Consider the following 24,042-nt stretch of genomic DNA (forward strand, 5'->3'; position numbering starts at 1 on the left):
ACTGGTCCGTAGTTCCCAGGTTCCTCCTTTTTACCCTTTTTGAAGATAGGGACAACGTTAGCCCTCCTCCAGTCATTTTTATGTAGAGCGGAGCACTCCGGTATCTGATTATTCACCTGAAGTTTGAAGTGGTACATTTGAGAACATAAGAAGAGCCAGGCTGGATCAGACCAAGAGTCCATCTAGTCCAGCATTCTGTTTGCACAGTGGCCAACCGGCTGTCCACTGTGTGAAAAGAATGCTGGACTGGATGGACCCTTGGTCTGATCCAGCAGGGCTGTTCTTATGTTCTCCAATGTACCACTTCAGGTGAATAACCGAACACTAGAGTGTTCCACTCTACATAAAACAACAGCCCCATCTAAACACAGAACTCTAGCATATTGGGCAGGACTGTTCTAACCTGTCCTTCTCTGCAAAAATATGATTATCTGTGTGCAGGGAATTTTGTTTTCTGGTGGGGATGGCATCATAGAATCATAGAATAGTAGGGTTGGAAGGGGCCTACAAGGCCATCGAGTCCAGCCCCCTACTCAGTGCAGGAATCCAAGTCACAGCATCCCTGACAGATGGCTGTCCAGCCTCGTCTTGAATGCCTCCAGTGTGGGAGAGCCCACCACCTCCCTAGGTAATTGATTCCATTGTCGTATTGCTCTAACAGTCAGGAAGTTTTTCCTGATGTTCAGGCAGTCAAAGGCATTCATAGCTTTGACTGCCCCAGTACAGGAAGCAACTTTACTGCCTGAAAACTTTAGCCTGTATGCGAAGGGTCTATGGAGAAACAGACTGGCAGATGTGGCAAGATGAGGTGTGTCTAAATTGACCTGGGTGAGGTTCCCTCCAGAGTGGCTGTTTTCCATTCCTTGTCTCATGACTGAGCCTCTGAAAAGGTTTCTTGAATTCCAGAAGTTGATCTGGGACCTCCCTGTTCTTTCAGGGGCTGGTGGCCTTTGAAGATGTGGCCGTGTATTTCACCGAGAGCCAGGGGGCTCTGCTGGATCCAGATCAAAGGGCCTTGTACAGGGAGGTCATGATGGAGAATTATGGAAACGTGGCTTCGTTGGGTAAGGAGCTTGGTTCCTCATTCGGTAAGAGTTGGAACTCTTGTAGTTCCTCTATCTGTAGTTGCACTTTTGAAATTATGACTTTTTGTTACATGTCTTCACTTCTTCTCATCCTAACCCAAGAGATCAGGGCAGATTCCATAATATACTTACTTCAATTCCTCTTCACAACAACATTGCCTGGCGGGCTCAGGAGGACCTAAACGTTACAGACCCATCATTGATATTTCTGCTCCTTTCACATTAAAGTGGCAAGTTGTAAAGAGGAATATTCCAGGAGTAAAAGAGAGAGAGAAGTGTCTCTCTCTCATACACACAAACACACACACACCTCTTAGCTCCCTACACCTGAGTTCTCCAGGTACGTTTCTTCCTTCCTGGTTCTGATGCTGAAGAAGGTAAGACATGAGAGGTGGGAAACGTTCACTGCCTCTCTCCTGCCTCTCTCTTCCTGCTAAAGGAACACCTTTCACCCCGGCTATGTATTTGATCAGCGTATCAGAGATGTGGAAAGAAAGACACCTTCTCCACCATCAGTTCAAGCCCTAAGTGGTAGAGGCCCAGCATGGGCTTAGTGAGGTTTTCAGCTGTTTGTGTGCTACAGCCAGGCCCTGTTCCTCATCCCTGCCTGGACTTCCTCCCTTCACTCTCATTGTGAAACCAAGCAGATGTGTCTGAGTTGGATGTTGGGACTGTCCTCCGAAGCACAGTTCTGAAGATAAGTCAAGCTTTGAAAGGTTCTTGTTGGGTCCCTCTCCTGGCGGTTTTAGAGGCCACCCAGTGTATGATTGTATTCCCTGTGCTCTTCTTTCCCAAGCAGGCTTTCCAGTCACCAAGCCTGAGCTCATTTCCCGGCTGGAACAAGGGGAGGAGGTGTGGGTGCTGGATTCTCCGTGCTTGGATGGAACGGAGAACTCCAAGAGTGACTCAGGTGAGGGGTCTGGAAGAGCCAGTTGAGCAGGTTCACCTGCTCTGGTCCATTCTGAGCTCTTCTTGGCTTTGGGTTTGCTTTTGCCCATATTTCTCCAGTTTAGGCTATGTTGGTTAGCTCTCATTTCCGTATCATAAACCGGTGTCCGATGTCAGTAATGGACTGGATGAGGGCAAACAAGTTGAAGCTTAATCCAGACAAGAGAGAGTTGCTCCTGGCTAGTCAAAAGGCAAATCAGGGAATAACTATTCAACCTGTGATGGATGGGGTTAAACTCACCCTGAAGACTCAGGTTCACAGCTTGGGTGTACTCCTGGACTTGTACTTGAATCTGAATGCCCAGGTTTTGTCGGAAGCCAGGAGTGTTTATATATTTGTAGAAGTGTGATCTATAAACAGGGTGCTGTACTTGTGTAGTTCACATAGGGATGCAGATGGCACTTGGGAAGAGAGAGGGGGAACAGACGGTCTGGATAGGGTCTGTGAAGAGACTGATTCTGAAGAGACAGAGAGTGAGATTTGTGTGTATAGGGCTAAAGTGGAAATTAAGTGTGCATAGGTGTGAGAAGATACATAGGAGCTTTAGAAGTTACTTATTTAGTGGTTAACATCTTAATGCTGTCATTAATAAATATGCTTTTATTTTATAAAATCCTACGCCCACTGTTCATGGCTACAAAAAGAGTAAATTAATAGAAGCTGTACTGTAGCAGCCATGTCGGGGGTCAGACTAAGTGGTCTCATGTTCTTGCTGAGCTAGCATAGTTTGGCAGGAACAGCAATGTAGAGACTTCCCCTGTCAGCAAGCCGAATTGCACAACACAGTCATGATTTTGCCTTTTTGCTTACTGCAAGACTGTATCCTTGTTCTCAGGATAGAATGTCCTACGGCCCATTTCCTGTACTATAAACAACTGTACCAACTGTAAAACCACAGGAGAGGGGGTGGGAGAAAGGGTCGCTTGTGTGTCATCATCTCTATAAAAGTAATGTGTGGCTATGCCTCTGGGCTTTTGGCTCTTTGGAAAAGATTCCAGCCTTAAGCCCGCACGTTAAATAAAGAATACTCATTTTTCTTTACTCCGTGGTCTCTCTGACTCTGATTTCTGCTACATAAATGGTGCCGTGACTCAGATGTGGCAGGCTCTGAGACAGAGAGGTGGCAGTTGCCTGCTCTTTATCGCCGCACCAGGAGGGAGAGCTTGGCGCACGCCTCCCTTTCTTGGCACCACCGACCTTTTTGTCGGGTAAACGGGAGGGAGCCTGCGCCAGGATCGCCCAAACGGCAGCGAGCAGCAAGAGAACCTTGGGAAGCGGAGGAAGGAACTTGAGCCCTGCCTGTATCGCAGCTGCAATTGAGTTGAAACCCACATTGGAAGCCTTCAGGAGTAAGGCAAGTATGGAATAAAAGTGGGCCCCGCCTTTAGGGAGAAAGGCCACTGGGCAGAAAAAAAGAGGGCCCCGCCTTATGAAGAAGGTCAGTGTTAGTATACGTATACGAAAAGAACCTACTCCTTGCGAGTAGAAGGGGGGCCTGATCACACCCCCGAGCAGGCGCCAGTACCCAGCACGCCAGTACTCAGCAGGAAGCTGAGGAAGCTGGGGAAGCCGCTTTCAGCTCTAGTGAAAAGTGGGAAAAGTGGGTGGCAGGGACATATGAATGCAGTGGAGAGATTGATGATGGTGTGAGTGGCTACTGCGGTTTCTGATGCATACCGTTGACCGTCCGGGTGCCCAGGCCAGTAGCAAAATACGTGGTGTGAAATTCCTTTTGTGTCGGCCAGTGAGACCCCTTACTCACTGACCAATCCCCTTTCCCTCCTTGTGTCTGTCTTTATCTTAGGAGAGAGGCTATGGGAGGTGGGGGAAGCAAGACTTGCACCCCCTTGAGATGTATGTTAAAAAAAAAAAAGGAAAAAGATTTTTTAAAAAGGATTCAGAATAGAGAGAGGGAATAGCAAAAAAGCTCAAGGTCGAGCTGAGAGGGAAAAAAAGAACAAGATCTGAGGCTGTTAATCAGAGAAATGTTGCAAGACAGCCTGGCTTTTGACGAAGCGTGGGAGTGTGAGGCCGAAGAAGTAACCTAGCCTAGTGCGCCGGGAGGGCAGCAGGAGAATTGCCCACAATGTTCTGAGTTGTGCAACATCATCACCTCGCCTAATTGAGATGAAATCCCTAAGAAATGGAAACTGAAAATGAAGACCCAGAAGATGAAGGCGCAAAATGAAATAAAGGTGAAGAATCAGCCCCCAGGGCACAGGCTAGACCCCTCTTCGAGTGGAAAGTGTGCCATGCCCATAGGACGGTCCCAAGGCAGAATGAAGTGGAGAGACCATGATGAAGATCTCTGTCAAGGTAGCCGTGTTTAGCTTTGAACTGTGTTAGAATTGCATAGAGCCTGTAGCTACTGACCATCAGCTATATGATTTCTGAAGAGCGTAACCATTAAGCTTTTGCCGTGGGATTCCCTGCAATGAAGAAATCTCACTGATTTGAGTGTCCAGTGTTAAACTGCCTGAGTGTGTGTGCTGAAGAGACCGAGAAACCAGACAGCATGTTCCTGGCCAAGCCAAAATTACGCTACTACCATGCTCCTGGAAGCTGCAATAAACTATGTAAGCTGGGAGACCCAAACTGATGGAGAAGAAAAGAAGATATTGGAGTAACTGTCTTGAAAAACAGTGAAATCTGTGTAGCTGGCTGGCTGACGCTGTCAGTGATGTTACAACTTTAAATTAAGACTGTTTTCCTGTTTGAGACCCCAGCGAAGAAAGCTAACCTGAGTTATTTGTTGCCCGTGCCAAAGCAAAGATTTGGCTGCCCTGTACCTCATCGTATCCTGTTTTGAGCTTGGGATTTACAAATACAAACAAACTGAGAAGCTTGCCTTTGAAGTCCTGCAAATCACCCCACTGCCTCCCCGAAGAAGATTAATGGCTGCCTGAAAAAAATGCAAGTATAAGGCGATGCCCATCACCCCCCCAGTGTCCTGAGTTTCGGCACTTTGCTTTCGTGTACCAGATTAAAGGAAAGAGAAAAAAGAGTAAGTTTTTAAAATGTCAAAGTCTGTATGAGCTTATCTCCATCAGCGTTCTCAGAGCCAGGGGGACTCACCCAACTCCCTACCTGGTCTGGCCTTGGCAGGCAGAGAAGCTAAAAAAGATGTCTGTGAGAACCTGACGGAAGTAAAATAGAATTTACAGAGGAGTTGCCCAGGTTAAAGCGTCATGGCTAGAGAGCTGAGCTGTGCCGCTCTGTTTAGACAGAGGCCTTGCTAAAAAGTTAAAGGCCCTTGTCTGTCAGAAGGGGTGTAGGGCCACACTTCCCCTTTTTAAACTGATGCAAAAGTGGGGAGCCTTTGCTGGAAACATCTCATCTTCATTGCCCAGAGCCTTCTCTGTTTGGCTCCATCATCTGGGCTTTTTAGAGACACTGCACATGGACTAAAATTTTGAATTGTCAAAGACTTTCCATGGACAGTGATGTAGCTTTTCATAAACTTGAACTCTCATTGCTGTAGACCATGTGTCTGTGTTTGTAGTCAGCTCAGTGTACAGCAGGCTAAGTTTGATCTATAACTTTTAGATTTCCTTCTGCCAGAACTCATGCAGCATAGAGTTGCCAATGCAAAAATGGTGACCTAAAACTCTTTGCGTGTGTGAGTATGCCCGTCCCTTGATTTTAATGGGCCCTGAGCTTTCAGCCAGAAGAGCAGTATAATTGCTGGATCTGCTCCATCATGCCTTACCATGCAAAAAGTGTTTTCCATTCATTGTGTTAAATTGCAAAAAAAAGTTTATTGTGTATATTTTATGATTTCTTAGATATCATAAAATATATGTGATATTTGCAGATGTTTTTACTGTTAGTTGCAACTCCAAATGATACTGAGTGTGGTTCCCAATGGTTGACAAGTAGAAAAAGACAGAGAAATCGAAAAAGTGGCAGACAGAGAAGAAAAAAGAAGAAAAAGGAGGGAAGAAGCAAAGAGAGAAAACATTTATAAAGAAAAAGTGTGGCCATAGTTGCCCCAGGGTAAATTGGAAGCAGCTGATTATGCCTAGAGCTTATTACCAGTGTATGAAGTAGCCACAATAATGTAATAGTTCTTTAAGATGAGAAAATGTAACTAGAAGGAGAAGAGCCTATCCCAAATGTGCGTCATTGGGACTAGTGTAGGGAAGAAAAGTTTAAGTAAGTGAGTTTAACTTGCAGAAAGACAAGGCTGGTGCATAGAGCGGAAAGTTTTATATAAAAAGTTTGAATCATGATCTGCAATACAGGCAGATCAGCAAAAGAGAGAAAAAGCAAGAGAGGGAGAGAGGTTTCTCTCTCCCAACACACAAGCGGGGCTAAAGCGCCTCACCCAGTATCAAACCCTGCTGTTAGAAGCCATGACAGCAAGTATGAAAAAGTCAGTTAATATAACCAAAGTGTCTAAAGTGCTACAAGGTGCCACCGAAGCCCCCAGAGCGTACTTGGAGCGTCTTTTAAATGCCTATTGCCAGTATGCCCCCTCGACCCAGAGGCCCAAGAAAACGTAGACGAAGAAATGAAAAAGACCTGGCAGAAGGTTCTTAAGAAAAAACCAGTGTGCCCAGTGCGGACAAGATGGACATTGGTGGCGTGAATGCCCAAATGAAATAAATCAAATACATGAAAGAGAAAACCAAAGGGGCCAGAACGGGCGAGGGAGGAGACAGCTTAGTTAGCAACCAAACTGGAAAGCAGGGGTCTATAAAAATGTATAAAGAAGCCCCCTTCATTAAAGTGGCTAAAGCCAAAAGTCTTAAATAAGACAGACCGGGCCCCCTTAATCTCAGCCCTGGGAAGCTCCTAGTCACTGCCACTGTGAGGGGCCATGACATTGACTTCATAATTGACACTGGAGCAGCATCAAGAGCAAGCAAACATTAGCCTTAAACAAGAAGTCTAAACACTGGGCAAAGTTCTTCAAGCCCAGCGTCGCTTTGCCTTAGAAAATAAGCCCCAATTCCCATTACAGAGATTCATCCTTTCCAACCAGGAGATAAAGTATGAGTTAAAGAGGGAAAAATGACCCTTTGACTCCCAGATGGAGAGGACCAAAAACTGTTATACTTTCCACCCCCACAGCTATGAACTCGTGTACATTAAACACGAGTCAAGAGAGCGAAAGGAGGGGAATGGACTGTAAACAGTCATCCTAAAAATCCTTTAAAAATCATTCTGAAAAGGCAGTAAGAAGACTCAGGCTAGACCTTACTGTGGGCACACCTGGAGACTGTCCACCCAGCGTACGGTCAGACCTGCACCTGGAGAATTGAAGAAGGGGACTAGACCCTGCTGCAGCTAGCCAGGTGAATAGCTGCCTGGCGTACGGTCAGATCCCAAAGAAGATCAAACATGCGTGTTGTAGTGTTAGTAGTGTTGCATTGTGTTTCCCTAATAAGATGTAAAAAAGGGGGGCCTGCCCCTGGAGAAGGTAGTTTGTCCCAGCAATTTGCTGATAATTACTGGCTTCACTTAGCTAACATCACTGGGATAAAGTATTTTTGTTTACCAAAAGATATACCTGCAAACAGGCTTATTAGCATGTCTAATACCTGTCTGTAACCATCCTGAAAGAATTCAAAAAGATAGCATGTTAAGAGTTTATAGTGTAAGTTTAACTTACTCCCAAAATGCTGATTGGGGCGTAGTTGCAAAGATCCTACCCCCTACAGAATTTACGCACCCCCATTGTTGCTGGAACAAATGCTACGTGTGCGCGAATGCCCAATTGTCAAAAATCTTCCAGAAAATGTAAAGCCATCCCTGGTCCCCCCCTTCCACTGTAATGAAATTCAAAATATATCTTTTAATGAGGCCCACATACTTTTGCCTCATGGATAGTTTTAGACATGTGGTTCCCGCACTTGGTCATTTATTCCTGCCAACTTGTCTGATAACCAACCATGTTGCCTCAGTCGCCTAGTGCCATTCCTTCCCCCGTGGCCTAAAAAAATCCGTCAACGGCAGCCTCGAGCACTGCAACTGACTGAAGATTGTAATAGTCATGTGCAGCTATACTCTGACTCGGAAAAATTGGCCTTAGCGATGTCACTAGTTGGTGTTCCAGGTTTAGCCTTGGCTGATGGTCTGAAAATCAACCGGTTAGCGTGCAGCTTGGCCAAAAGTATAAATGCCACCTCACGAGCATTGTCATTATTAAATAAAGAAGTACTAATTTTCCTTCACTCCGTGGTCTCTCTGTCTCTGATTTCTGCTACAGTAATACAGGTTAAATAAAAGCCAGTGTGTCCTGACATCTCGTGAAGTAAAATGTGTTGGACCTGAGGTAAGGGTCCTTGTGGAAGTGTTACTATGTGTGTGGGGGAAGATGTTGCCTGCTGTGGGAAAGGCCTTATGGAAGAGGCATTCTCACTGATAAATAGACGGGAACGCCACAGGCTGCCTTTGAAAATGGTTCAGAACTTCAGCTGGCCCAGAATACTGTGCCCAGATTGTTGACTGGGGCGGTGAAATGGGGCATGTGACTCCCTTTTTACAACAGCTTCACTGGCTACCGTCCTATTTCTGGGCAGAGTTCAAAGTGCTGATTATGGCCTATAAAGCCCTGTATGGCTTGGGAGCAGCCTACCTGAAAGACCACCGCCTTCGGAGGCGCGTTTGGTGACAACATGAAAGAGGGCCTTCTCGGTGGGACTCCGGGCAGTAGAAGTCACTGCCAAGGGAGGCTAGTTTGCTTCTTTTTTGCTGTCCCGCCGGCAGGCAGAGACCTGTTTATTCAAGCACGGCTTTGCCATGTGAGCGGGTCTTTTGGGATGGATGCTGTTTATATTCTGTAATGGTTGTACTTTTAATTGTGTTTTAATGCATTTCTTTTATTATTGTTTAAATGAAGTTTTATTTATGATTGTAAGCTGCCTTGAGTGCCATTTTTCTTGGTAGACAGGTGTGTGTGTGTGTGTGTGTGTGTGTGTGTACAAATCAAATCAATCAATAAATGTCTCCAGTTTAACCTACTCATTTTAAAATCTCTCACTGTACCGATTCTTGTCTATCAGCTCTAATTCTTCTTAATGTCCCCTCTCATTTTCTTTATGCTTTGCCCTTTGCTCTCAGCTAATGTTTCGGTTACTTCTACTTTGTGCCTCAGTTAGACTCTTTGTGCTTCATTCTTCCGTCACCCACTCTGACATCCACCCCTCTCCCTTCTTTCATGTGTTCAGTTAGCATTGGAAAATGTTGCCCTTCTCCCATTGCTGTGACATTTCATCTCTGCCCCTCCTCCTGCCTTCCTTTTGTGTCCTTTCTCCATTGTATTGTGCCTTCTCATACGTCAGCCTGAGGGCAGTGTTGTGTGCTCTTAATATAATTATTGTACAGCACGTAGCCCTTCAAATGCTTTACATTTTCATGATGAGGTGAGTGAGTCTTTGGGGCCCATGCAGATGTAGGGCTTGGGTGCCCAGACAACCAACTTGTTGCCGCTGCTCCCCCCCTTGGCTGCTGCAGCATTATCCTACAAACCGTACCCCTGTAACCCCCCCCCCCCCCAGGCAATCGGTGCACCAGGAGGATCACAGTTTTCTTGCAGAAGACCCTTCCCACTTGTCAGGGGTCTGGTGGGTTGGTGGAAGTGCAATTATATGGCAAGGAAGACACTGTGAACGGAGTTTTAACTGTCTCCTCCCTTGCCCATGCTCCAGGCCTCCCTATGACTGTATGTAACTGACCTTGTGTTTGGCTGTGTTGGGGGTGGAGAAAGACACCAGCCCTGGTCCTGTCTCCTGGTGCCTCCAGCTGTGCACACTGATGTCTGCCACCAACCCACCCGAAACAGTTCCATGCAGCCCTTGAGGGCAAAAAGGTAGCCCCTCTTGAGCTAAAGGGATGAAAGGAGAGAGAGGGACATGATGAGGGATGGCTTCTTGACATGGTGTTTTGATATTGCCACAATCCGAATGACTTCATTTTCCCCTCCAGCTTCCTGCATGGGTTTGTTTCTTATTTTCGGATCCTCCAAAGTAACTCTTGTTTGTCTTTGTCCATTATGCCAGCAGGTGAGGGTAGAAGAAAGCAGTCATGTGGGGCACAATTTATTCAGAAATCCAGTCTTTCCAAACATCACCAAGTCCACACAGGAAAGAGACCCCATAAATGCTTGGAGTATAAGAAATGTTTTACTGAGAAATCAGTTCTCAAGACCCATGAGAGAGTCTACACAGGAGAGAAACCATATAAATGTATTGAATGTGAGAAGTGTTTTGCTCGGAAATCACATCTCATGAGCCACCAGAGACACCACACAGGAGAAAAACCATATGAATGCTTGGAGTGTGGGAAATGTTTTACTCAAAAATCAGTTCTCGTTACCCATGAGAGAGTCCACAGAGGAGAGAAACTGTATGAATGCTTGGAGTGTGGGAAATGTTTTGCCATTAAATCACAATTCGTCATCCACCAGAGAGTTCATACAGGTGAGAAACCGTATGTATGCTCGGAGTGTGGGAAATGTTTCACTCTGAATTCAAGGCTCATGGCCCACCAGAGGGTCCACACAGGTGAGAAACCGTATAAATGCTTGGAGTGTGGGAAGAGTTTTGCTGATTCATCAGCCTTCAGAAAACACCGGAGAGTCCACACAGGAGCGAAACGCTATAAATGCTTGGAATGTGAGGAATGTTTTGTTCTGAAATCAAGGCTCATGGCCCACCAGAGGGTCCACACAGGTGAGAAACCATATAAATGCTTGGAGTGTGGGAAGAGTTTTGCCGATTCATCATCCTTTACAAAACACCGGAGAGTCCACAGAGGAGAGAAACGCTATAAATGCTTGGAGTGTGGGAAATGTTTTGCTCAGAAATCACAACTCGTCATCCACCAGAGAGTTCATACAGGTGAGAAGCTGTATGAATGCTTGGAGTGTGGGAAATGCTTTGCCTGGAAAGCAAAACTCATGAAGCACCAGAGAGTCCACACAGGAGTGAAGCCGTATAAATGCTTGGACTGTGGGAAATGTTTGGGTGACTCATCATCTCTTGCAAGACACCAGAGAATCCACACAGGAGAGAAACCCTACAAATGCTTGGAGTGTGGGAAGAGTTTTGTTGATTCATCAGCCTTCACAAAACACTGGAGAGTCCACACAGGAGAGAAACGCTATAAATGTTTGGAGTGTGGGAAATGTTTTGCTCTGAAATCACAACTCGTCATCCACCAGAGAGTTCATACAGGTGAGAAGCCGTATGAATGCTTGGAGTGTGGGAAATGCTTTGCCTGGAAAGCAAAACTCATGATGCACCAGAGAGTCCACACAGGAGAGAAACCCTATGAATGCTTGGAGTGTGGGAAGAGTTTTGCTGATTCATCATCCTTCACAAAACACCGGAGAATTCACACAGGAGAGAAACCATATAAATGCTTGGAGTGTGGGAAGAGTTTTGCCGATTCATCATCCTTTACAAAACACCGGAGAGTCCACAGAGGAGAGAAACGCTATAAATGCTTGGAGTGTGGGAAATGTTTTGCTCTGAAATCACAACTCGTCATCCACCAGAGAGTTCATACAGGTGAGAAGCCGTATGAATGCTTGGAGTGTGGGAAATGCTTTGCCTGGAAAGCAAAACTCATGATGCACCAGAGAGTCCACACAGGAGAGAAACCCTATGAATGCTTGGAGTGTGGGAAGAGTTTTGCTGATTCATCATCCTTCACAAAACACCGGAGAATTCACACAGGAGAGAAACCATATAAATGCTTGGAGTGTGGGAAGAGTTTTGCCGATTCATCATCCTTTACAAAACACCGGAGAGTCCACAGAGGAGAGAAACGCTATAAATGCTTGGAGTGTGGGAAATGTTTTGCTCAGAAATCACAACTCGTCATCCACCAGAGAGTTCATACAGGTGAGAAGCTGTATGAATGCTTGGAGTGTGGGAAATGCTTTGCCTGGAAAGCAAAACTCATGAAGCACCAGAGAGTCCACACAGGAGTGAAGCCGTATAAATGCTTGGACTGTGGGAAATGTTTGGGTGACTCATCATCTCTTGCAAGACACCAGAGAATCCACACAGGAGAGAAACCCTACAAATGCTTGGAGTGTGGGAAGAGTTTTGTTGATTCATCAGCCTTCACAAAACACTGGAGAGTCCACACAGGAGAGAAACGCTATAAATGTTTGGAGTGTGGGAAATGTTTTGCTCTGAAATCACAACTCGTCATCCACCAGAGAGTTCATACAGGTGAGAAGCCGTATGAATGCTTGGAGTGTGGGAAATGCTTTGCCTGGAAAGCAAAACTCATGATGCACCAGAGAGTCCACACAGGAGAGAAACCCTATGAATGCTTGGAGTGTGGGAAGAGTTTTGCTGATTCATCATCCTTCACAAAACACCAGAGAGTCCACACAGGAGAGAAACCCTATAAATGTTTGGAGTGTGAGAAATGTTTTGCACTGAAATCAAGGCTTATCACCCACCAGAGGGTCCACACAGGAGAGAAACCCTATAAATGCTTGGAGTGTGGGAAGAGTTTTGCCGATTCATCAGCCTTCACAAAACACTGGAGAGTCCACACAGGAGAGAAACGCTATAAATGTTTGGAGTGTGGGAAATGCTTTGCCTGGAAAGCAAAACTCATGATGCACCAGAGAGTCCACACAGGAGAGAAACCCTACAAATGCTTGGAGTGTGGGAAGAGTTTTGCTGATTCATCAGCCTTCACAAAACACTGGAGAGTCCACACAGGAGAGAAACGCTATAAATGTTTGGAGTGTGGGAAATGCTTTGCCTGGAAAGCAAAACTCATGATGCACCAGAGAGTCCACACAGGAGAGAAACCCTACAAATGCTTGGAGTGTGGGAAGAGTTTTGCTGATTCATCAGCCTTCACAAAACACTGGAGAGTCCACACAGGAGAGAAACCCTACAAATGCTTGGAGTGTGGGAAATGTTTCGCTCGAAAATCATATCTTATGACGCACCAGAGAGCCCACAGAGACGATACACTGGGGACCAAATCCTGTTCTCCTGGTGCCGAAATCCAGCCCTCCAGGGTCCCCCAGATGACCCTTCCCCTTCCCTTGGCCCCACCTCCTTTGCTCCAACCACTGATGATTTTATGGTTTCCTGGCTTTTCTACAGTTTTACCCCCATTCTAAAGGGTTGAAATTCCTCTTCTCAGGATTAGTTCCTGGCAATAAGAGTTTTAAGTTACAAGACAGTGATACTTTCGGTTCTGCCGATTGTGCATTTGGCTCCGCCCTTTGCCTTTGGCCCCGCCCATCACTACAATGTGGCCCCCGAGAGCTTCTCCAAAATTGACTTTTGCTCATGGGCTGAAAAGGATTCCCCAGCTCTGACCTACCTAGATCTTAAGCCTCAGTAGAGGTTCATGATGGGAATGGAAATGTTGTAGGCATGTATCAAGCTGGAGGGGGAATTTAGGAGTATGTGTTTCTTCACTCTGGTTTCAGTAATTTTATGTATAGGAAAGATATATACATAGTTTTTTTAAAAAAATAAAACATTGATTTGCAACAACTCCTCTTGTTCTTTTAAATTCACCAATTTCCAAATATATGTTCTGTAATTTAGAATTGATAAAACTATCTTTTTCAGTATTACTGTTTCTTTATAGAAACATTTTAATTTTACTACAGCTCCACTATATGTGAATAATGTTTGTATTTTCAGAGCTATACACATGCATAGGGTGTGTTTGTATGTTTGCGTTATGGGCCTGTGAGCCCATCCATGAAGAGCCTAGAAACACCTCTGCTTATGTGAGAATCCGGTTTTGAAAACAGAGAGATGACCTTTTGTGTGTACAAGCTGGGCTGACAAAGGAATTCGTGCTTTAGAACAGTTAATAGATTTGGCGGAAGACTTTTTACCATTTTCAGTATTGCCCACGAGATACTATTTCCCATCTAGTTCTGGCTGGCAGTTCATCCAGCTACAGCATTTGTTGGACTGTATACATGGTCCCTGAGTGCTTCAGCGCCTCTTTCGCTGTTGGACGAATTAATTGGTTCCTTACAGAACGCTAAGCCTACAGTCACTGTCTATAAAAGTCTTTTGGAATGGATGTTCAGAAGGTCAGAGACAAATGGAATAAGGAGCTGGCTTGCTCTGTACAGTCTAATCCATGGAAAGTTGCCTTCGCTTCCATATCTACTATTTCTGAAGATTTCAAATTGAGATTGATTCTACAAAAAGACTGATGCTTCGTGCATATTGGACACCACAGAGGCTTGCTGAGAAGAGGCTGGCTAGCTCTGCTAGATAAACCCGGGTCTTATTAATATTTTTTTCTGATAAAGTGTGCAGATAAGGTTCATCAGTATTATGCCCATGTTACAGGAGCAGTGCTGTGGCTGAGAAAGTGTAGATTAATCATTATCTGGGTTTGGCAAAATTATGAAGGGAAAATAAGCCACATTGGCTTACTTTTCCTCGCTGTGTATGCCAATCATGAGCCACCTAATTAGCTCAATCGCCCTTGCTGGTCACAGGTTATCAGGACATCCAAACCTAGTGAGGGTGGGTTTACATGCTGGTTTACCATCCTGCATGTAAACCTGATTTACCTTCAGGTTTACAAACCACCCTGAAGCCCATAGCTTGTTTTTGATTTTCATAGCAATTTGTAAACCACCTGAGCCACTCACCCTCACCAGCTTCAGACATCACCACCTGGCCTATTGAGGGTAATTGTGCTAATTAGGCAGCTTGTGATAGGCACACGCAGGGAGGGAAAATAAGCTACCCATGATCGGGCGAAGCCACCCATTGGGAAACAACAGTGGGGTAGGCCTGGTACACACATTTCTCAGGGGCCACGCCTGCCTGTCTTGGTAGACCTGGTGCCCAGGCCTTGTCACTGCTCAATCCTCAGATTACCAGCAATGGTGGGCCTGTTTTCTGATGCCCTCAGGGCTTCTTTAAAGTCACTGGAATGGTTTTCCTCATCTTGGAAAGGGGTGAATACTCTCTAGAGCAGGCTTCCCAAGCTGGTGCTGTCTAGATACAGCCCAAATTATGATTCCCATTTTGCAGGGCGGGCGGCGAGGTGGGAGGTAGGGCAGTGTAAGACAACTCTGCGGTGTAGTCCAATGTCGTAATCCAATCTCCTGAGTGTTATTTTTGAAAATGTCATATTTTTCTGCAGCGTTATCAACTGATGAACAATGAAAAATCTAAGTTAACCACTGATACTTGAATAACCTACTGTTGAGGGAGGTAGTGGGCTCTCCCACACTGGAGGCATTCAAGATGAGGCTGGACAGCCATCTGTCGGGGATGCTCTGACTTGGATTCCTGCATTGAGTAGGGGGTTGGATTCGATGGTCTCGTAGGCCCCTTCCAACCCTACTATGATTCTATGATCTTTACTGCTGTATAAACACAGCGTGCATGCATGTCAGTCTTCAAGTTTTATGGGAGACTTGTGATTGGCAGACCCTCTCAACCCCCACTGGATAATGTACTTGGGAATGGGATATTCTTAAACTGGGGAAAGGTAATGACTGGGGTATCGCAGGGCTCAGTCCTGAGCCCAGTGCTCTTCAACATTTTTATTAATGACTTGGAGGAGGAGGTGCAGGGAACGCTGATCAAATTTGCAGATGACACAAAATTGGGCAGGATAGCTAATACCCTGCAAGAGAGAAACAGAATTCAAAGTGATCTTGATAGGCTGGAGAGCTGGGCAGAAAACAACAGAATGAAATTTAATAGGGATAAATGCCAAGCTCTGCACTTAAGAAAAAGAAACCAAGTGCACAGTTACAAGATGGGGGGTACTTGGCTCAATACTACAAGCGAGAAGGATCTTGGAATTGTTGTCGATCACAAGCTGAATATGACTCAACAATGTGATGTGGCCAGTGTAGTGTAGTGGTGAGACTGATGGACTGGGAGCTGGGAGATCCGGGTTCTAGTCCCCACTTGGCCATGGAAGCTCACTGGGTGACTTTGGGCCAGTCACAGACTCTCAGCCCAACCTACCTCACAGGGTTGTTACTGTTGTGAGAATAAAATGGAGAGGAGGAGGATAATGTAAGCCACCTTGGGTTCCTTGCAAGAGGAAAAAAGGCGGGATATAAATGCAATCAATCACTCAATCAATCAATCAATCAAGTGGCTGCAAAAAAGGCAAATGCTATTTAGGGCTGCATTAATAGAAGTATAGCTTCCAAATCATGTGACGTACTAGTTCCCCTCTACTCAGCACTGATTAGGCCTCATCTTGAGTACTGTGTCCTGTTCTGGGCGCCACACTTTAAGGATGCAGACAAGCTGGAGAGGGTTCAGAGGAGGGCAACAAAGATGATCAGGGGACTGAAAACAAAGGCCTATGAGGAGAGGCTGAAAGAACTGGGCATGTTTAGCCTTGAGAAGACTGAGGGGAGATATGATAGCACTCTTCAAGTACTTGAAAGGTTGTCACAGAGAGGAAGGCCAGGATCTTTTCTCGATCATCCTGGTGAGCAGGATACGGAATAATGGATTCAAGTTACAGGAGGCCAGATTCCGGCTGAACATCAGAAAAAACTTCCTGACTACTAGAGCAATACGACAATGGAACCAATGACGTAGGGAGGTGATGGGCTCTCCCACACCGGATGCATTCAAGACAAGGCTGGACAGCCATCTGTCAGGGATGCTCTGACTTGGATTCTTGCACTGAGCAGGGGGTTGGACTTGATGGTCTTATAGGCCCCTCCCAACCCTACTATTCTGATTCTGTGAATCATCTATGAGGTTGATTGTCTCCCCCACCTTCCAATCTGCAATAGGGTTATGATAACAAGAAAGCACTGGAGGGTTGTCGTAAGCTACTTTTAGCCCAACCTGCAGTGTGAGAATAACAGCACTGGGCAACCTTACACTCTTACTCTTAGCTTGAACCCAGCCTGCAATTTCTAAGCTGGACTGCATTGCAGGCCTGTTGTAAGCCACTTTTTCTCAGCCAGAGTTGCCTCTAACCTTTGCTATGGTGATAATGGGTGTATTTGTATTCATGGGGCTATTTTTAAAATGTTGAAACAAAGAGCCATACTTTATTTTCATATTGCTTTTCTATGTACAGTATATTCAAAGCGCTTCACAAAGCATGATAAACAAAATAAATAAAAATTGCCTCCTATCTTTATTAAAGAGAAGTCAGAACAATTACTTAAGAACCAAACCATAAAGAAAGTGGTATCAAAACAGTTTGCAATTCCATTACCAGGAATTGTTGTGGCCCATTGCATCACTCCCTACCAGTTATGTGTGACTGGTGAATTGGCTTGCTTGGAAGTTGCTGTCCTGGGCCTTTTTTCCAGAATACGGACTATGGTCCAGAACAGCTACTGAAATGTGGTTACTGTGGGCGTTTTGTAGCTCATTATATAAATCCCATCTAGTCATGTGTGACTGATGACTTTGGTTGATTTCGTTCACTTGGAAGTTGCTTTTCCATACCATTTTGCAGAATAAGTATTGCCCAGCGTCGCTACTGAAACGTGTTTCTGTGGATGTTTTGAAGCTTATTATATTAATCCTGTGTATCTATGCGTGACTGGTGAATTTGTTTGGCTTGGCTCCCTTGAAAGTTGCCACTGCATTCAGTTCCGGATGGGTTCTGGACATTCTGGGATTAACAATATTCCGTCACTTCCAGGGTGGAAATGAGAGCTGCCAACAGAAATTGGTGGGAAAGTCTTAAAATTCAGGGCAGCTGTGATTACACAGAAAACGTCACCCACTAAAAAACAAACAAAACCAAAGGTACGAGCAAAGGCAACAGGCCCCGCCCTCTCCAACCCGGACCTTATGTCATATGTGGCATTTAACGTTTTTGCGTTTCTACGTTATTTCTTTAAAAGCATCTGTCCTGCTTATGTCTCGGAAGCAGGGGTGTTGCTGTGTCTGGGCCCCCGGCCAGGGCCCCCACTCTATTCCATGCAGAGCTGGGTGTCCATTGGTGCCAATGGAAGTTCTTTTTTCCCTCAGCTGAATTGCCCTGCAGAAGGCAATTTTCAAGAGGTATTGCTGCTGGGGAGGGAAGGGTCAACTCTCGCGGTCCCAAAATATTCCCCTACATGGCAATTAGGAATAGGAAAAAATATTTTCCCATTGGTCTGGGATGACAAAATGTATTTTATTTGAGTTTATTTAGATGAGGAAATAATTGGCTGGCTTTATCTCTAAAATTTCAATAAATTTTAGTACTTATTTTCAAATTTGCATATATATAAATTAGCATTTGCCTGCTTTATGCAAATCTGTGTCCTATGGACCTGGGCCCCAACATTTTAAGTTCCAATGTGGTGCAGTAGTTAGAGCGCTGGACTGGGGAACGCTGGGTTCTAGTCCCCACAAGGGCAGGAAGCTCACTTGGCGACTTTGGGGCAGTCACAGACTCTCAGCCTAACCTACCTCACAGGGTGGTTGTGTGGATAAAATGGAGAGGAGGCCCATGTAAACTAAGGTGGGATATAAATGTAATACTAGTTTTAGCCCAAGCTGCATTGTGAGAGCAACAGCACCGGGCACCCCTACACTCTCCCACCCTTAGCGTGATGCCAACCTGCGATTTTCCAGCTGGACTGTATTGCAGGCCTGTCGTAAGCCACCTTTTCCCAGCCACAGCTGCCTCTAACCTTTGCTATGGTGGCTGCCTCTAACCTTTGCTATGGTGACAATGGACTGCATTTGAATTCACGGGGCTATTTCTTAAATGTTGATAAAAATAAAAATCATACTTTATTTTCATACCGGTCTATTCCAAGCGGTTCACAAGGCACGCTAAGCGAAGCAGACACAAAGTGCCTCCGGTCTGCATTAAAGAAACGTCAGCCCAGTGCCCCGGGAAGCGACCCACGGAGAAACAGCGGCACCGAGCAGCGCGCGACACCCGAGCGGAGGGGGAACACGCCCGGGACGCCCAGGGCCGGCGGGAAGGAGCAACGCCGGAGCGCCAACGCGGCCGCTACCAAAGGCGAGGCCCGCCGAGACGCGGACCTGGACGGGCCCCAGTTCGCACGCGCGGAGCCCCGCCGCCGCCGCGCCAGGGGCGGGGCCGGCGTCCGTCGGCGCTGGGCGGGAGGGCCGGACGCCCGCGGGGTGCTGCGGGAGCGCTCGCTGCCGCGCCGGGGCGTGTCGTGAGGCCTCCACGGGGAGCCGGCGCGGGCGCGTCCCGGCTGGCGAAGGGCGCGGCGGCCCCGCGATTGGCCGAGCGGGCGCGCTGCGCCGGCCACTGCGCGGGAAGGCGCCATGCGGGGGCGATGAGCGGCCGCCCGTCCCGCGCGCCGAGGCCGGAGGGGCGCGGCGGGGAAGCGGCGGGCCCGCGGGCGCGTCCCTAGCCGAGGTGGGTTTGCGCGGGAGGGAGCCGCGCCTCCGCCCCGCTTTGGAGAGGCGCGATGCGGGGGAGGCAGCGCGGGCGCTGTCCTCGCGGCTCGCCGTGCGGCGGGATCGGCGCGGGCGCCGGAGAGCTGCTTCCTCGGGCGGGGCGGGGCGAAGACAAGCCGGTGGCGAGGGGGAGAAGCGGCGCCGTCGCCTTCCGCGGGACGCGGGAGTCCGCCTTGGGTACTGGGCCGGGGTCTCCCGGTTGATACGCGGGGGGGGGGGGCTGTGCGCGCGCGGAGGAGGAGGGACGTAACGCAGGGAGCAATTCCGCCTCTCCCCTCCACAGGACTTCCGGGCGTTTTGCAAGGAGCTCTGCAAGGGCGAGAGTTGGCAGGGCCGGCATCCTGCCCCGGGCAAGATCCCCCGCCCCATCACTCCCCCCCCTCCCCCGCTCCAGCCAGGGATCACAATAGGGGCGAGCCGAGTTTAGATTTCCAGGTGACCCGCTGAAGATACCTTGCTAGACTCATTAAGATTCTTTAGGTATCCTCCCCTTCCCTATTCGGACCAAAATGTTGCTAGGAAAATCTCATTAAGGGCACAATCCTATGCATGTTTAGGCAGAAAAAAGCCCTACAAGTCCCACCATTCCCAGCAAGCATGGCTGGCTGGGGCATGCCGGGAGTTTAAGGAAGCATAGGATTGCACCCTAAATTTATTTTTTCAGAGAGTAGCTGTGTTTTTCTATTGCAGCAAAAACAACAAAGAGTCTTGTAGTGCCTTAAAATCTAACACAGTTATTCTTGCATAAGCTTTTGTGGGCTATAGCCACTTCATCAGATGCTATAGAAGTAGGCTATAGTCCACAAAAGCCTATGCCAGAATAAACTTGTGAATCTTTAAGGTGCTAGAATACCCTTTGTTGTATTAAATATATTAAAATTACATTAAATATTGATCAGTAGAATTCAGAAATAAAATGTATACATTTAAATGGTATTAAAGCAAAGCTTATTAGGGAAGTTATTTCTCATAACTGCACTTTTCCTAGGCTGCCACCATCATCTTTAGCTATTCCATGCCTCTTAATCTGTGGAACCAGCACAGAACCTTCTTTGTTTCTTTTTAAATCTTAGCCACTCATCCTACAGAGGACGGCCAAGTCCTCCTCTCCTCACCCCTGCAAAATTCACACACAATAGGAAAGTTGGGGGGAGGGGAGGGGACACCTCCCACCTCCCACCTCCCAACATCTTTCCCCAAGAAGTAACATTCCCCAAAGATCCGGAGGAAAGGGGAATTAACCCAAGATCATAGGTGTAAAGAGAAGCTTTTCCAGACTTGAGGACACTGTGTTTGAGGCTCCAGAGTAAACGCTGACTGTGAAGTTCTCTCCATGAATTTCACATTTACTGCCTAGATGTGGAGGTTGCCATTAGACAAGCAAATAAACCCCACCTTCGTCCATTTATCTCTTCTTTCTTTGTATGCCCCACCATCCAGCCCATCACTCAGCATTCATTGCCTGCTTTGGATGGTGTTGTCTCTCCAGCCCTGCTGCTGAGATTGCTTTTGGTTGCATATGAGAGGAATTGATCCTGTGGCTGTTTGTGTGCAAAGTATGTGGTTGGCCATAGACCTATGACACGTCTTCTGGCTTTTTTTGCTTTTGTGTAACATGGGAATTTAGGGGAACAGCATCTACACCATTCTAGTGGTGTATCAAAATTGCTTGTCACAAAATGGGTGTCACAAAACAGATGAAAGCTTTATCTCCGCCTTCCCCAACCTGGTGCCCTCGAGATGTTTTGGACTTCAACTCCCATCAGTCCCAGCCAGTGTGGCTAATGGTCTGGAATTCTGGGAGCTGTAGTCCAAAACATCTGGAGGACACGAGGTTGGGAGCTGCAGCTCCAATTTGCATAATCTCACATGTAAAATGAAGGATGAATGGCTCCTTGCATTGGATGGATAAAAAACCAGCACATTCTGGTATAAACAGTGCTGCACATTCAGAAAACCTCAGAGTAACCTTTTCTCCCTGTAGTTTTTTCTCCTTCAAGTAAGAGTAGGAGGGCCGGGATGGTCTGTTGCTAAATGCAGTCTTATCGACACGGATGCATATCAGTGGTGATTCTGGTGATTTTGAGACATCCTCCTGCATAAATCATGAATATTGATGTAGATACCATCTTAACCTCCCCCCCCCCCCTAAAACTCAAACTCAAAGAATCATAGAATAGTAGGGTTGGAAGGGGCCTACAAGGCCATCGAGTCCAACCCCCTGCTTAATGCAGGAATCCAAGTCAGAGCATCCCTGACAGACGGCTGTCCAGCCTCATCTTGAACACCTCCAGTGTGGGACAGCCCACCACCTCCGTAGGTAATTGGTTCCGTTGTCGTATTGCTCTAACAGGAAGTTTTTCCTGATGTTCAGCCAGAATCTGGCTTCCTGTCACTTGAGCCCATTATTCTGTGTCCTGCACTCTAGGATGATCGAGAAGAGATCCTGGCCTTCCTCTCTGTGACAACCTTTCAAGTACTTGAAGAGCGCTATCATATCTCCCCTCAGTCTTCTCTTCTCAAGGCTAAACATGCCCAGTTCTTTCAGTCTCTCCTCATAGGGCTTTGTTTCCAGTCCCCTGATCATCTTTGTTGCCCTCCTCTGAACCCTCTCCAGTTTGTCTGCATCCTTCTTAAAGTGTGGTGCCCAGAACTGGACACAGTACTCCAGATGAGGCCTAACTAGTGCTGAGTAGAGGGGAACTAGTACTTCCCTGGATTTGGAAGCTCTGCTTCTATTAATGCAGCCCAAAATAGCATTGGCCTTCTTTGCAGCCACATCACATTGTTGAGTCATATTCCGCTTGTGATCAACAACAACTCCAAGATCCTTCTTTCTTGTAGTGTTGTTGAGCCACGTATCCCCCATCTTGTAACTGTGCATTTGGTTTCTTTTTCCTAGGTGCAGAACTTGGCATTTATCCCTATTAAATGTCATTCTGTTGTTTTCTGCCCAGCACTCCAGTCTATCAAGATCACTTTGAATTTTGTTTCTGTCTTCCAAAATATTAGCTATCCCACCCAATTTTGTGTCATTGCAAATTTGATCAGCATTCCCTGCACTTCCTCCTCCAAGTCATTAATAAAAATGTTGAAGAGCACTGGGCCCAGGACTGAGCCCTGCGGTATCCCGCTCGTTACCTCTCCCCAATTTGAGAAGGTCCCATTGATAAGCACTCTTTGAGTCCGATTCTGTAGCCAACTGTGGATCCACCGGACCGTTGTTTCATCTAGCCTACTTTGAGCTAGTTTGCTTATCAGGATATCATGGGGCACTTTGTCGAAAGCTTTGCTGAAGTCCAGGTATATTATGTCTACAGCATTCCCAAGGTCCACAAGGGTGGTTACTTGATCAAAAAATGAGATCAGATTCATCTGGCAGGATTTGTTCTTGACAAATCCATGCTGGCTTCGAGTAATCACTGCATTGTTGTCAAGGTGCTTACAGATGGATTGCTTTATGATCTGCTCCAGAATTTCCCCAGGGATTGATGTCAGACTGCCTGGTGTAGTTCCCAGGCTCCTCCTTTTTACCCTTTTTGAAGATAGGGACAACATTAGCCCTCCGCCAGTCATCTGGCACTTCACCTGTCCTCCATGATTTCTCAAAGAGAATAGACAGTGGTTCTGAGAGTTCTTCTGCCAGTTCCTTTATGACTCTAGGATGCAGTTCATCTGGCCCTGGAGATTTGAACTCATTCAAAGTAATGAGGTGTTCCTTGACCATATGCCTATCAAACTCAAGCTGCAATCCTGCCCCTTCAGCTTGTACTTCGCCTTTGCCAGGGGGGTCATAGACCTTCTTTTAGGAGAAGACTGAGCTAAAGTAAGAATTGAGCACCTCTGCCTTTTCTTTCTCATCTGTTATCATTTTGCCATGCTTATTTAATAGCTAAACAACCATTTATTTCCTCTGACTTTTACTGTGGACATAGGTGAAGAAAGCCTTTTTGTTGCTTTTCGCACCCCTCGCTAACCTCGGCTCGTTCTCAGCTTTAGCCTTCCTGACACCATCCCTGCAATTCTGTGCTACCTGCCTTTACCCTTCTTTTGTTGTTTGGCCTTCTTTCCACTTCCTATATGTGTGCTTTTTTTGTTTTTGGGTCATCCCTAAGCTTTTTGTGAAGCCACATTGGCTTCTTCTGTTGTCTTCCACCTTTTCTTCTTGTTGGAATTGCTTGTGATTGTGCCTTGAGAATTTCCTTTTTTAAAAGCTCCCACCCATCTTGGGTTCCTTTTCTTGTTAGAGTTGCTTCCCATGGGACCTTACTGATCATTGTTCTGAGTTTATTAAAATCAGCTTTCCTAAAATCCAGGGTACACATTTGACTACACTCGGCTTTTGCTTCCCTTAGAATCAAGAACTCAAGTACAACATGGTCACTTTCCCCCAGAGTTCCTGTAACTGTTACTTGATCCACTAAGTCATCTCTGTTGGTTAGGATCAAGTCAAGGATAGCCGATCCTCTAGTTCCTTCCTCTGCATTCTGTAGGAGGAAGTTATCCGCCACATAAGTCAGGAATTTCCTGGAGGGGCCCTGTTTTGCAGAATTTGTCTCCCAACAAATATTGGGGAAATTGAAGTCCCCCATTACTGCTACATCATGCTTCCTTAAAACATTGGCTATTTGCTTTTCAAAAGTTTCATCGTCGTCTTCTC

General features: G+C 46.5%; 1 protein-coding gene across 1 annotated transcript in view; it reads left to right on the forward strand.

Annotated features, from left to right (window-relative positions):
• Positions 1-981: 981 nt before the first annotated feature.
• LOC146355334 (uncharacterized) overlaps positions 982-24,042 on the forward strand; it is a 33,356-nt gene continuing 10,295 nt past the window's right edge. Inside the window, exons 1-6 of the mRNA XM_084829873.1 lie at positions 982-1,064; positions 1,885-1,995; positions 8,933-8,940; positions 10,049-13,036; positions 18,576-18,598; positions 18,822-19,341. Of these exons, the coding sequence (XP_084685999.1) occupies positions 1,031-1,064; positions 1,885-1,995; positions 8,933-8,940; positions 10,049-13,036; positions 18,576-18,598; positions 18,822-19,341 (3,684 nt within the window). The 5' untranslated portion in view covers positions 982-1,030. The remainder of the gene's footprint in view (positions 1,065-1,884; positions 1,996-8,932; positions 8,941-10,048; positions 13,037-18,575; positions 18,599-18,821; positions 19,342-24,042) is intronic.

This window comes from Heloderma suspectum, chromosome 2 (genome assembly GCF_057233095.1).
Source record: "Heloderma suspectum isolate Gila_16-S chromosome 2, 16-S_ref, whole genome shotgun sequence".
Taxonomy (NCBI): domain Eukaryota; kingdom Metazoa; phylum Chordata; class Lepidosauria; order Squamata; family Helodermatidae; genus Heloderma; species Heloderma suspectum.